General features: G+C 54.1%; 3 protein-coding genes and 1 non-coding gene across 4 annotated transcripts; 2 read left to right on the top strand and 2 right to left on the bottom strand.

Moving 5' to 3' along the window:
• Nucleotides 1–4,131: 4,131 nt before the first annotated feature.
• On the top strand, nucleotides 4,132–5,992 carry LY79DRAFT_508480 (uncharacterized protein; the record flags this gene model as incomplete). Its single annotated transcript, XM_060553950.1, has 3 exons — nucleotides 4,132–4,504; nucleotides 4,560–5,864; nucleotides 5,919–5,992. 3 exons carry the CDS (start codon nucleotides 4,132–4,134, stop codon nucleotides 5,990–5,992), a joined length of 1,752 nt encoding a protein of 583 aa, XP_060418000.1.
• A 672-nt stretch (nucleotides 5,993–6,664) lies between these two features.
• LY79DRAFT_576912 (uncharacterized protein) lies at nucleotides 6,665–7,060 on the top strand (the record flags this gene model as incomplete). Its single annotated transcript, XM_060559840.1, has 1 exon — nucleotides 6,665–7,060. The coding sequence occupies one exon, from the start codon at nucleotides 6,665–6,667 to the stop codon at nucleotides 7,058–7,060; it is 396 nt and encodes a 131-aa protein (XP_060418001.1).
• Nucleotides 7,061–7,289: 229 nt separating this feature from the next.
• LY79DRAFT_407316 (uncharacterized protein) lies at nucleotides 7,290–8,994 on the bottom strand. The gene is made up of 2 exons (XM_060553064.1): nucleotides 8,968–8,994; nucleotides 7,290–8,892 (listed from the first exon to the last, which is right to left on the bottom strand). Exon 2 carries the CDS (start codon nucleotides 8,782–8,784, stop codon nucleotides 7,519–7,521), a length of 1,266 nt encoding a protein of 421 aa, XP_060418002.1. The 5' UTR covers nucleotides 8,785–8,892; nucleotides 8,968–8,994; the 3' UTR covers nucleotides 7,290–7,518.
• A 1,142-nt stretch (nucleotides 8,995–10,136) lies between these two features.
• On the bottom strand, nucleotides 10,137–10,247 carry LY79DRAFT_t58. Its single transcript has one exon. It is a non-coding gene; the product is annotated as a tRNA-Thr (tRNA).
• Nucleotides 10,248–12,266: the final 2,019 nt, after the last annotated feature.

Raw genomic sequence — 12,266 nt, forward strand, 5'->3', positions numbered from 1 at the left:
ACCCGCCCATCGTGAGATGAAAAAGCAGAACCGTCTTGCTCAAGTGGTTGGGGGGAAAAAGTGGGGGAAACCCGCGTTCAGCCAGCCAGCCAGCCAGCCAGTCATCCATTGCTCCGCAGTCCTCGTCTCGCCGCTCCAAAGCCAGCCATGCTCTCGTCTCTCTCTCTCGCCTCATCTTCTTCTGCCTCATGGTGTTGACCCTGATCGGGACCCAGACGGGCTGGGCCACAACCCAATCTGGCCATGATGCAACTCGCAACTCTCCTGTTTTCTCTCTCTCTCTCTCCCGCCTCTGCATTTTGCTCGACCATGTAAGCTCATGCATGCTATACACTAACTAAGCCTTGCTGCAAATCTCCCGCACGGCCCTCCTACCTCAAACCCAACCTTTGTCACATAACCTTCGACCGACCATTGTGTGCCGTACTAGCCGCGTCGCCTCCAGGTCCCCTCGTCGCCCCGTGTGCTCCTCGTCTCATCCTTTCTCTGAAGCTTCCTGGAACGCGCCTCGAGGGAGTGACCACAGCAAGGGGTGGGATTTAAGCTCCCATCTTGGCATCTGGAAACCCCGTACAGGTGATCTGAGCCACTCTCCTCTGAGCGTCTTGATTGGTACCCTTCCCCCTAACCCCCCAAGCTCGTGCCTCCTTATTCAGAAGGCAGCAGAAAGCTTGACCGCGAGAACGCGGAGGTCTTGGCCATCACGACCGGATGTGTTGGAAACCAGAGTTCCGTACGAACACGCGAGCCCCTCGGGCAGACGAAGCTTGAGGAAATCTCAAGACCCATTGAGCCCTTCTTTCCCCTTGCTTGTTTGTTCTGACCGAACGCTACGCTCAACACTCGCCCACAGAATAGCCGCTTTCCACAGCATCACAAGTCCACTCTGTGGGCAGGACTTCCTTTTTAAGAAAGCCTGGACGGGCCAAATCGACAACCTTGCCGACAAACCGTAACCGTGCTTTGATTTACCGCGGGATCGCTGAGGAGAACTTTACTCTTGAATTGGGCCTCGCAATAGATTCGAGGTCCTGTATTATAGATTACACCAGGGACAGAGCCGATCATGGTTAGCCGCTGACTGCGCCCCCAAGGCCTACCGCTCAGGACTGATGATATGCCGGGATCAGCATCGTTTGACAAATCTTCCGCTTCTTGGCTCGCTATAACGACGGCCGCCAAGTTCCTTACGATCTTCTACCAAGGCGCACGTCACCCTACGCTGCAAGGGTGCGTCCGAGGGCCGCACTTACGCGTTCAATTTGCGCAAGATAGGCGAAGTTAAAGGAAGCCTCTACCAGGTATACTGTAGTACAGTATCAACCGTTTTCTTGGCTTTTGGAGGTTTGCCCAAAATATTGGTTGTTTCGAATCGCCACTCTGAGGCTCCACCGAGGCCGTGGCCGTCAATTTGAAGAGCTAGGTAGCCCATTGGTCGGCGGTAGAAAAGCGGCTCTTGATAGCTGACTAACGATCTCATCTCCCGGAATTTGACCTATTGGCCGCCCGCACCGACGCCCTGTCATGCGCTGTTTATGTGCCGTTACTAGACAAGGGGCTACTGGACGACGCAGGGCGACGCAGGGCGGGTTCCGTGGGTGGGTGATGGACCTGACGAGTATTGCATGACAAGTCTGGTGGTTTAGCACAGCACCATCGCGCCACCTGTATCAAAACAAACCAGAAATCGGAACAGGTGCCGGATATCACAGGGGCATCTGCTAACGTGTCCGTCTGTTGGAGACTTGTTGGACTCGAAAGGTCTTCTTTCTCGGGGGGGGGGGGCCTTTGGCCCACTTCCTCCTGTGTGAGCTCTCAAGTCAGACACGACCCTGTTTCACGTTGCCAGCGGCTTCAAAGTGTCCACCATCATCACATCGGCTCTCTCCACCTGCCAGGGCGTTGGTTACCTAGGTAGGTAATCTTGCGGCGTTTCGGTCTGTCCGGGCCCGGCACCGGGGATGGTGATGGTGATGGCGGAATGTGTGCAAGACCCCGTTTCGTTTCTGGTGCAAAAAGTGCCGACACACACCAGCACAATTCCGCTTGCTTCTGGGGCCTCTGGTTCGGGATAGAGATAGAGAGAAGTCTTGGCCATGGAAACTTTTCCCAATTTGCAAATGCCCCTACCAAACTAAATGCCCAAGACCGTTTGCTCGGGTCGTAACTTTGGAGCATGTGCCCAGAGGGCCAGTCCCATCTCCACGGGACGGCCGTGGAGGCGGTGATGGTACTGGCTGTCAGTCATTGTGAGTTCCTGTCACAATGGTTCTGACAAACACACCATTACAGTGTGCCGTCATGGTTTGCCAAGTATCTTGAGCCCGGATGACCAGACAAGTGAAAGGCGGAGAGGGAGATGGTGGGTGTGCAGAGGGAGGCCAAACTGAGGTGACTGCAACCAAAAAGGCGTCACTAAGCCGAGGTGACCACGTAAGCCAGCTCCCACATGTTTCTGGCGTGACGAGATGGGGAACGGCAGCTGTCATAGTGTCAAGACCGAAAGAGGGGGAGAGTTGGGCCGATTTGTAGGTTCGTCTGCACGAAGTGCTCTGGACCGACCACCACATGTTGGTAACAGATGAAATGGTCCCTGGAGGGAATGTGACATCCCCGCAGAACGCTCAAGTCCGATACTTTCGATGACGGTCTCGGAAAGATGGATGCGGGCGAATATGCCGGCCTGCACAGCCACCAAGAGAGATCCCGGAGACGGTAATTGTGTCCTTGAGACAAGGCACGGAAACTGGGGCAGGAATCGAAGGGGGACGGGACTGGCCGGGGACGCGGCATCGGTCGGATGGAGTGTGTCCTCGGGGCATCGGGAAGTTGTCGGGTATGGGGGGCAATCTCGGGCAGAATGACCACATGTCTCCTGGTGGCGTCATGCGCAGCTCTCCCATCGGCGTTAAGGAATGACTGGGCTAGTTAGGAGAGGTTCGGGAAAATGGCATCGGAGGGGCTGCTTTCGGTGGGCGCTTTGCCGAACAGCATGGAGAAACCTCCAGATGCCTACCCTACCTACCTAGGTAAGTTGATAGGTTATGGTGTAACAAGGGAAAGTTGCGGGAGCATGAGAGTTCACGAGCTTGCATTCTCGGGAGAAGGCAGTGTCGAATGTCGGTTACGACAAAGCATGTGCCCAAGTAATGTTTTGCGGGAGGATGCTGCAACCTATGCAAGATTCGAGGAATGGGTCTACCTAGGCGAGAAGTGAGGCACGAGGTGGGTGTAGTACCGTGTGTGACCAGGGCCGTAGGATAACGTGAGTGAGGCAGACTGTGCTTGACACCTGCCAGAATGCGCGAGAGAAAGAGCGCGGATAGGTAGGGATAAGCGTTCCTGAGTCATCATGACTTGGGTTTGCTATCGCGACATCAACCAAGCGTAGGTAGTGTACTGGATCAGCCGAAAGTGCGGAGGCCCGTAGAAAGAGAAGAAGGAAAAATCAATGTCTAGAAACGCCGGGATTCGGCCGGACGTGGCCGGGGCTGATGACTTTTTTTTTTTTCTTTCTCGAAGAGACACCGCGATGGACCCACCGCAGAGTCCACATCCCAGTCGTTGATAAACTTATTAGTGAAGACAATCGCACGCGGGCCCAAGGGAAAGGTAGCTAGGCGCAGCCAAGACTGCACCGGCAGCAGCAGGGCAGAACGTACTCCGTACAGGTACCTAGGCAATTATGAGTAGGTAGGTAGTCTACGGATGTCCATCGTCGGTCACTAAATTACATTTGGTTTCTAACCATGTCCAATCATGTGTCGCCGTAGGCGTCCAAGCTTCTCAGATACCGATACCACTGGCGGAGCGCGCCAGCTCTGACCTCACCCCCCGTAGCACCTGAAATTTTCTGCACTTGTGTACATAGAAACAATAATAAAAAAATTACCGCCTGGCTGAGAGGGTCCCAGCCGTCAGCTGCAAATCTTGCTGCGTCAAACACAATCGGGCACCCCCAAAGCAGGCTGCCCGCCGCATCCTTATCGACTCCGAAATTCCCTCCTTCCTCCGATCCTCCTTTCCATCATCCTCTCTTGCCGCAATTGTCGCATTGCCTCTTCATCGTCAACTATCCCAACGTTGTTGGTCACTGGGGACCTCCCTCCCTCTCCATCATCAATTGAAGCAATGGCTTCCTCCTCCAGAGCCATGAACTCCCTTCGCACAGCTCACCTCCTCCAGAGGGCTCCGCGCGCTGCCAACGCCGGTCGTAGAACCCTCACTACCTCCTCCAGACAGTCCCTCAGAACCGTCGCCGCGAGGCCGAGAGTCGCCGCCCTTCCCCAAGTCAGCACCGTTACGCGCCAATTCCGCAGAGAATACGCCGATGCCCCTCCCAAGAAGCCCGGAAAGCTTCGCAAGACCTTCAGATGGGTCTGGCGTTTGACCTACCTCTCCGCCCTGGGTCTCTTCGCCTACATCGGATACGTCGTCTACGAGGACAGACATCCCGAGGAGCAGGTCGAGCTCGACCCTAGCAAGAAGACGCTCGTCATTCTCGGTACGTTGCGTCGCCGCCGAGGAGAAGCTCATGCACCATGCTAACCTAACCATAGGCACTGGCTGGGGATCCGTCTCCCTGTTGAAGAAGCTCGACACCGAAAACTACAATGTTGTCGTCATCTCGCCTAGAAACTACTTCCTCTTCACCCCCCTTCTCCCCTCGTGCACGACCGGCACCATCGAGCATCGCTCCATCATGGAGCCCATCCGCGCCATCCTCCGTCACAAGAAGGCCCCCGTCAAGTTCTACGAAGCCGAGGCCAGCTCCGTCGATCCCGATAGAAAGGTCGTCAAGATTCTGGATACGTCGGAAATTAAGGGCTCCATGTCCGAGACCGAGGTCGCCTACGACATGCTGGTCGTCGGTGTCGGAGCTGAGAACGCCACCTTCGGCATCCCGGGTGTGCGCGAGAACTCTTGCTTCTTGAAGGAGATTGGCGACGCCCAGGCTATTCGCAAGAAGATCATGGACTGCGTCGAGACCGCCGCCTTCAAGGACCAGTCCGCAGAGGACGTAAACCGTCTCATGCACATGGTTGTCGTCGGCGGTGGCCCTACCGGTGTCGAGTTCGCTGGTGAGCTCCAGGACTTTTTCGAGGAGGACATCAAGCGTCTTGTTCCCGAGATCGCCGACCGTTTCAAGGTTACCTTGATCGAGGCTCTCCCCAACGTTCTTCCCTCCTTCTCCAAGCAGCTCATTGAGTACACCGAGAAGACCTTCAAGGAGGAGAAAATTGACATCTTGACCAAGACCATGGTCAAGAACGTCACCGACACCCACGTTCAAGCTGAAGCTACTGGCCCCGATGGCAAGAAGCAGACCCTCACTATCCCCTACGGCCTTCTCGTCTGGGCCACTGGCAATGCCGTTCGCCCCATTGTCCGCGACCTCATTTCCAAAATCCCCGCCCAGAAAGACTCTCGCCGCGGCCTGGCCGTCAACGAGTACCTCGTTGTCCAGGGCACCCGTGACATATGGGCCATTGGCGACTGCGCCGTCGCTGGATACGCCCCTACTGCCCAGGTCGCTGCTCAGGAGGGTAGCTTCCTCGCTAGGTTGTTCAACAACATGGCCAGAACCGAGACTGTCGAGGCTCGCGTCCGGGAGCTCAGCAAGGACCTCAACCTGAAGCCCGGCAACGCCGCCGATGTTGCCAAGGAGATCGAGGCTCACGAGCGCCAGCTCCGTCGCATCAAGGACATCAAGCCCTTCCACTACTCTCACCAAGGCAGCATGGCCTACATTGGTAGCGAGAAGGCCGTCGCTGACGTCAGCTGGTGGAACGGCAACATTGCCAGCGGTGGCAGCATGACCTACCTCTTCTGGCGCAGCGCCTACCTTTCCATGTGCTTTAGCAGTAAGTTTTATATCCTTGGCCAGAAGGTTGTGTTCAGTATCTAACCTTGTGCAGCTCGCAACCGCCTGCTTGTCGTCAACGACTGGCTCAAGTCCAAGGTCTTTGGTCGCGACATTTCACGAGAATAAGCTTCGACCGTTCTTGGCGTTAATGATGCATTTATCCCTCTTCCCGACGCTGGGATAATTCACGTCTTTCTTTCTTTTGTGCCCATGTACTCTCTTCGCTACTTGTTTGTTTATGGTGTCTGAAGCGAAACGATAGATCGGATCGGCTCTAATGGCTGGCTGGAAATGATAGACTAGGTAGAACTGGACACACGGTCATCCCAAAGGGGAAACACATACACATACACACGGCTACCCCTGGATGAGTTGTCGGTTTTTGCTAATAACACCTGTACAATGCTGCTATCTAGGGCCACGGCCGGGCCGCTGGACGCGTGAGAATTGAATAATGATCAACCTCAGCCACGGTGCCTAGTAGGCCAATTTCAGGCGTCCAATGTTAAGCTGTATTTTGTTTCTAATAAGGGACACCGCACTTGGTGAGCTGTTTGCTTGCGCGCGCACGCCAATTAGTACAAAGTCCCCTGTGAGACACAAGGAAACATGTCGCTGCCGAATGCGTACCGAGCCGGGCTCTGGAAATCCCGCGCCGGCTCTTGATCGTCCATTTTTGGACCGCTATCGCAGTCCGAGACCCCCGTCCGCCGGCACTCATCCAAGAGCGCGGAAAGCTGCGGTAGTTTCACCTCGTTCCACCGTGGGTTCATTGGCCTGGCCGGCGTCGTCAACGCTATGTGCGCGCAACTGTGGCCGAGTTCGCCCGTCCCCTTCCCGTCGATTCTGATTGATAGCCTGCCTTCGCCTAGACCACGCGCTGGCTTTGCATGTGGTTTGGACTGGATGGTGGACCTCGGCAACCCGTCCGCAGCTCGTGGTGTCGCCGAGACAGGAAAGGGAGAGGAAAGATCGCTGGATGGGCAAGGAGGGGCTCCCTCGGAATCCTCGCCAGGGGCTGGCTTTTGTAGTGGATGTCTGGAGAATCCGTCTGGGTCGATATGCCGCCGACCTTTTGGGGGCGCTGACAATGCTTTGTTTGGCGTGCTTGTGGTAGATGCCGGCAGTCACATGCCAGCTCTCATCATCATCATCATCATCATCATCACCATCACACCGTCGCTCGCTCGATAGGCCGGGCCAGAGCTCGGTCAGGTCATCGTCAAAAGAAATAAATCAAATGCTTTTCTTTGCCCTAACATTGCTTACCGTGCTGGTGGAAACAAGTTTCCCGCCTTTTCAGAAGCGATGGTCCGGACTGCACGCATTAAAGCCTCGCTCCACAGCACTCGGTCTGGGTCTCACGTTGTAGAGGGCGACAACAGACCGCCCTAAAAGTCAAGAATACAATTTTATATCTCCACATTCTGGCCAACAGACTATTGATGGCCTATCGAATGTCGTTTTTGAGGAACCTTGCAATTGGTTCACAAGACACTCCATAGTCTGCCCGATCATCTGCGCCCTTCAGCCGTGTCGAGACACCTCCTAGCTTTCCATATAACTTTCTCTCTCTTCTGGTTCTTGACCTATTTGCGGGCAACACTTGTACATCCCCCGAGATAGGCAACTGCCTCTGAACCTTACTCATCTCAATTGCCGAGTTCCGCCTCGAGCGCCTTTCGCAGTTCTTCTTCCAGCGTGCCACCGCGGAGCTTTGACGACAGACTGTAGTTTTCGTCTCGGAGCCTCTTGATCTCGGCCTCGGCCTTTTTCCGCTTTTCGATGGTCTCCCGCTTCTCGCGGAGGTGTTCGCAGCGCTCGCTTCCAAGTTGGGTTAACTGGGCCGTGTTCTTTTCCTCCAAGAACCGCATCTCGACGACCAACTTGGCGTACTTGTCGTGACTCTCGTCCAGTTCTTTCTGTGCCTCGCTGAGGTCTTCTCTGGCCTCTTCGCTTGCCTGGAGGGCGCTGAGAAGGTCGCTTTGTAGTTTTTCATGCGATACTTGGCAGCCTTTGTGCTCTTTTCTGAGGCTTTCGGTATCTTTCTCGAGCTGGGCGACCTGATCTCGATATCTCATCTCACTCTTCGTGGCTCTGTCCAATTCCTTTTGTAGTTCCTCGCGCTCCTGCGCGAGGTTGGTCTTCTCCACCTGAACCTGGTCTCGAAGATTGTCCATTTCGGCCTTGACCACTTTGAATTCCTCCTCGGCCTCGGTCCTTTGCAGGTTTGCATGGCCTACTTTCTGTTGGGCGTGTTCAAGATCCCTGGAAAATTGGCATCTGGCCTCCCCCATTTCACGCCGAATCTTTTCCTGGGCAGTCGTGGCCTCGACAAGCTTCTCGCGAAGAAGCCTCTGCTCGCTTTCGTTCTTCGACTCCTCTCTGCGCATGCTGTTGACGGTTTTCATGAGCTGGTTGCGATGGTTGTGGATAACTTGACGTTTCTGATAGCTCTTGTCGAGTTTTGTTTGCAGACGGCGCAGAAATTCGTCGTTGTGGCTGTGATTCTTCTTGTAGTGATCAAACTCCCCTTGGGTACCATCAAGCGTTTTCGCAATCGCTCGATATCTACCCAGTGTATCCCGAAGGTCGTCTTTGATAACATCAAGGTTCCTTCGAAGATGATCTCTCTCAGCGATGACACCCGCAAGTTTTTTTTCAGCCTCGGCATGGGTCGAGCTGAAGTCATAGGTCATATCCGAGCCAAGCTGTAGCAAAGCAACACCCTGCTTGACAATATCGACCTGCACTCGACGACGTTTCCGATCGTTTAACGCTGTCTGGTGGTCATTGTCTGGGGAGCTCGCGGAAGCGGGAGGGCTCCACGTGAATGAGTGAGAGCCATCGCCTGTACCGAAGGCGAATTCTATACCGCCAGACTGGAGCACAGAGGCAGTCTGGTCGTGAGGCTCCATGATGTGGATGATTTTTCCTTTGTGGATGGGAAGAATACGTTGTTTTCCTCGACGTCTGAGATACTCGGGACTGATCAAGCTCGTAGTAGGTGCCTCATAAGCATATTTCTATTAGAAGCAATTTGTTAGTACTGACGGAGACAACCCTAGTATAAAGAACACGCCAAATTTGACGCACACCACCTGCTAGAACGTAATATTTTGCGCTGATTTTCTCCTTCCCACGCCTCGGAGGGGTACTCCGAACTTCTGTGATGGTAGTCAGTAGATAATATTCCTTCGCCTGATAAAGTAAGGCGATGGGAATATCTTTTGACAACCCTTGCACAAGCGGGCGGAGAAATAGCTAAAGAGTTGTGAGTATGGGAAGGCTGTGAACGTGAGTCTCTGATAACTGGAAAGGGCAGAGGTGTAGGCAGTAAGGAAAGGGCAGGCGCAGAAGCAAGAAATGAGAGAGCACCTTACTCTTCCTACCTGCCTACCTACCTAGCTGAGGCACGCACGAACTTCGATGCACACTCACCTGCTCCTTCCCAAAGGATATCTTCCAGAATTCATCTTGGGCCTCGAATGAGCCATATCCATTCCGTGGACATCTCTTAATCAGTCACAACCCATTGGGCAGCATTTTATCAATCAGTAAATCAACGAAGTGTCACCCTGTTAGAATATCTTTTTATCTATATAAATATGATGGCGTGCCCGGCGCTGTGTATTTCTACTTTTCCGATTGAATCTTTTAGTCACTTCAATGTTCGGCTCTTGTTTCATCGCCACTTTTCACCTGAAGCCTATGATGCTGGAAGTCACCAGAGCAGCACTCAATTACCCGGGGAGTTGTGTCTTTCCATCCTCTATAACCAAGCTGCCAGTGTTCCCATCTCATCCACTACCCCACATGCGAGATCTTTCATCGTCGCAACCATTGCAACAGACAGCCTGCAACTGGGCTATCGAGTCCTCTTAGAGCAAGGAAGAGAAAATGAGAATCGGCTGCAGCGGTGGAAGCAGAAGAAGCCACAGTAGCGATTGCCAAACGGGAGAGAAACAATAGTGGAAATAAGTATCATTTCGAGTGTCCCGACAGAAATGGACATCCGAGGCTCGGGCATGCACACAGACACTGAGGATCATACGTCTGTATCGACAACTTCCATTGGTCAAAGCGAGGTGCTTTTTGTCTACAGAGAAGGCTCGTGGTGCATCATTTTTAACAAACGTCGACACGGCCGATTCTTTTTCATTCGTTTCCCCGTCACCCATTCGCTCCAGAACTCCTTGCCCAACAGATAGCGAGAGAGAGAGCCACAGTCCTAAAACTACGGCTGCAAAGGGTCAAAATACTTGCACTCTGCCCAAAGCCAGAATCGAACTGGCGATCTTCTCATGTCATGTTCACTCTCCCGGTCCTCGAACTGGGGCAGCCAGTACTAGTGAGACGCTTTACCACGAGCCATTCGAGCATATTCCTTGTGCTGGCAGCACGAGGCAGCGGTACGGATTATCATTGCAGTGTGGAACCTCAGGGTCGCGAACGGGGCGAGCATCGTAGCCCTAGCATTGGGCTTCAAGGGCTGGAGCGGCATGGAGTTGAGGCTGCTAGGTGGGGTTTATGCCGGATGCCGGACATGGGTCAGATAGGTGTCAATGGAGTGGCCCAGGAAACGGGCTAGACAGCAGATCGAGAGCAGTTTGGTGTACCATGGCAGTTTGATATCCGACTCAGCCTTCCGCCCGGTTGAAACTGTCTTTCTATGCAAGAGATAAGTAGACTCAGTCGTGTCGTCGCCTCAAGCAAGCAGCTCAGCTCACCAAACGGCAACTCGACCAGCTGGACGCCTGCCCTTCGAGCAAGCCATCTGAACGAGCCGACAGAGGGTAGATAGCTCTTCAGATGGCCGACGCCGTTGCATGCTTCACACGCGGATCCCAGCTACGAAATTCTATACACTTCCATGCACGCGATTCAGTCCCATCCGTACTCACTTTACATGGGAGTTTCAAAAGTCCCTGGATCAGCTTGTCCGCCTTAGCCTTAGTCGTGAGCATCCAAGATGCACCGTTACGAATACACAATGCCCAGTTGGTCCTGTCGGACAGCCCGCCAAACCACTATAGCTGCAACCTGGAGTCATATTTATTGATTCCACCTACATCAATTCAACTCCACAATCTTCAGACTAGTATGAGATACCGCCCCGTATCTCCCACCCCGCAAACCAGCCTCGAACGACCTCGCCCGGCCGAGCATCCCGTCCCCACCCTTCATTGCCCCAAAACACCAAACACTTGTCAAAGGCGAAGATCAATCGAACGTGTGGGGGCTTTATCCCAAGTGCTGAGGTCCTAACCCGGCCAGTTTAGAAAAGCAATTCCGCGCCAAAGGAGGCAGTCAGGCGGTCGACTCGTCAAAATGAAGGACAATACGGATAAGCATGATAAAAGCACCCGGAAGTGCGTATGTCTGGTGAGACGGCTTTGCCATGCTCACCATTGAACAACCCCCCCTTCCAACCTGTACGCTGTAACTTCACTCCCTTTCTCGAGGTCACTTGACAGAGAGGGACCTCAGGAGCATCGGGAGGGTCATTGGGCAAAAGCACCACAAAGAACGGGTTCTTCACTCGGCATACACTTGGTGTACAGCTTAGCGGCGCATCTGATACATCCCAACTCTCAAAAATCTCGTATCTCTCCCCCTTCCGCCACCGCCGCCCGCAAGAAAAGCCGTATTCGTGCCAGCACCACCTACTTCCCAAACGCAAACGGGGGAAGGAGGCTTTCCTGCTTCTAAAGGGCTGATTGTTCAAGATTCCCGGGCCCTCACCTCCGCTCCGTCCCGGCGTCGCATCCGAACCTCCTTCGACCCCCCAAAAATAGGTCCACATACCACGAACGGAAACCTGCTCAAGACCATTCTCGTACTCCTCATAAAGCTCCTTGATAAGACTCAAAAAGGAGGCATCGCGCAGTAGATCATCGCGCACCATTCCAGATAGCGCTCCGACCAGGATTTTCTCGCCCCTAACTTTGACTCACTCAATACCACACACACCAAAACCACCGGCAACATTCAGTCCCTACACCCTCGTCAGCCGTCCGAAGGAGTATCTCACGTTCTTCAACGGCCTTCCAAGAAACAGCACTACAACCACCTAAATAGGAAGTGGGAACAGAACACCAACCCCCAAACCCACCGCACTGAGACAACCCACCCGGCCCTCCGTGGTACCCGAGGACAACTACGATACCAACCCCGTGCCAGTAACAAACTAATACCTACCTAGGCAGCCAAGGGTAACCCCACCCCCTGGTCTTTCTCTCGGAATCTGTGCCGATACTGCACCAGGGGGGCGGAGGGAGGACCCGACGAATAGAGAAGTACCCGCACTCTTTCCCTAAGTACTGTATGTACGCCATCACCCGCCTCTCTATCGGGCTTCTCGGGATGGGCAGTCACCCAAGCATCACACCCAGAGAGT

Source organism: Colletotrichum navitas (genome assembly GCF_030913465.1).
Source record: "Colletotrichum navitas strain CBS 125086 chromosome Unknown LY79scaffold_9, whole genome shotgun sequence".
Taxonomy (NCBI): domain Eukaryota; kingdom Fungi; phylum Ascomycota; class Sordariomycetes; order Glomerellales; family Glomerellaceae; genus Colletotrichum; species Colletotrichum navitas.

Bases quoted from the DNA above. Each gene is read 5' to 3' on its own strand.
- LY79DRAFT_407316 (XM_060553064.1), bottom strand. From the start codon at position 8,784: ATGGAGCCTCACGACCAGACTGCCTCTGTGCTCCAGTCTGGCGGTATA.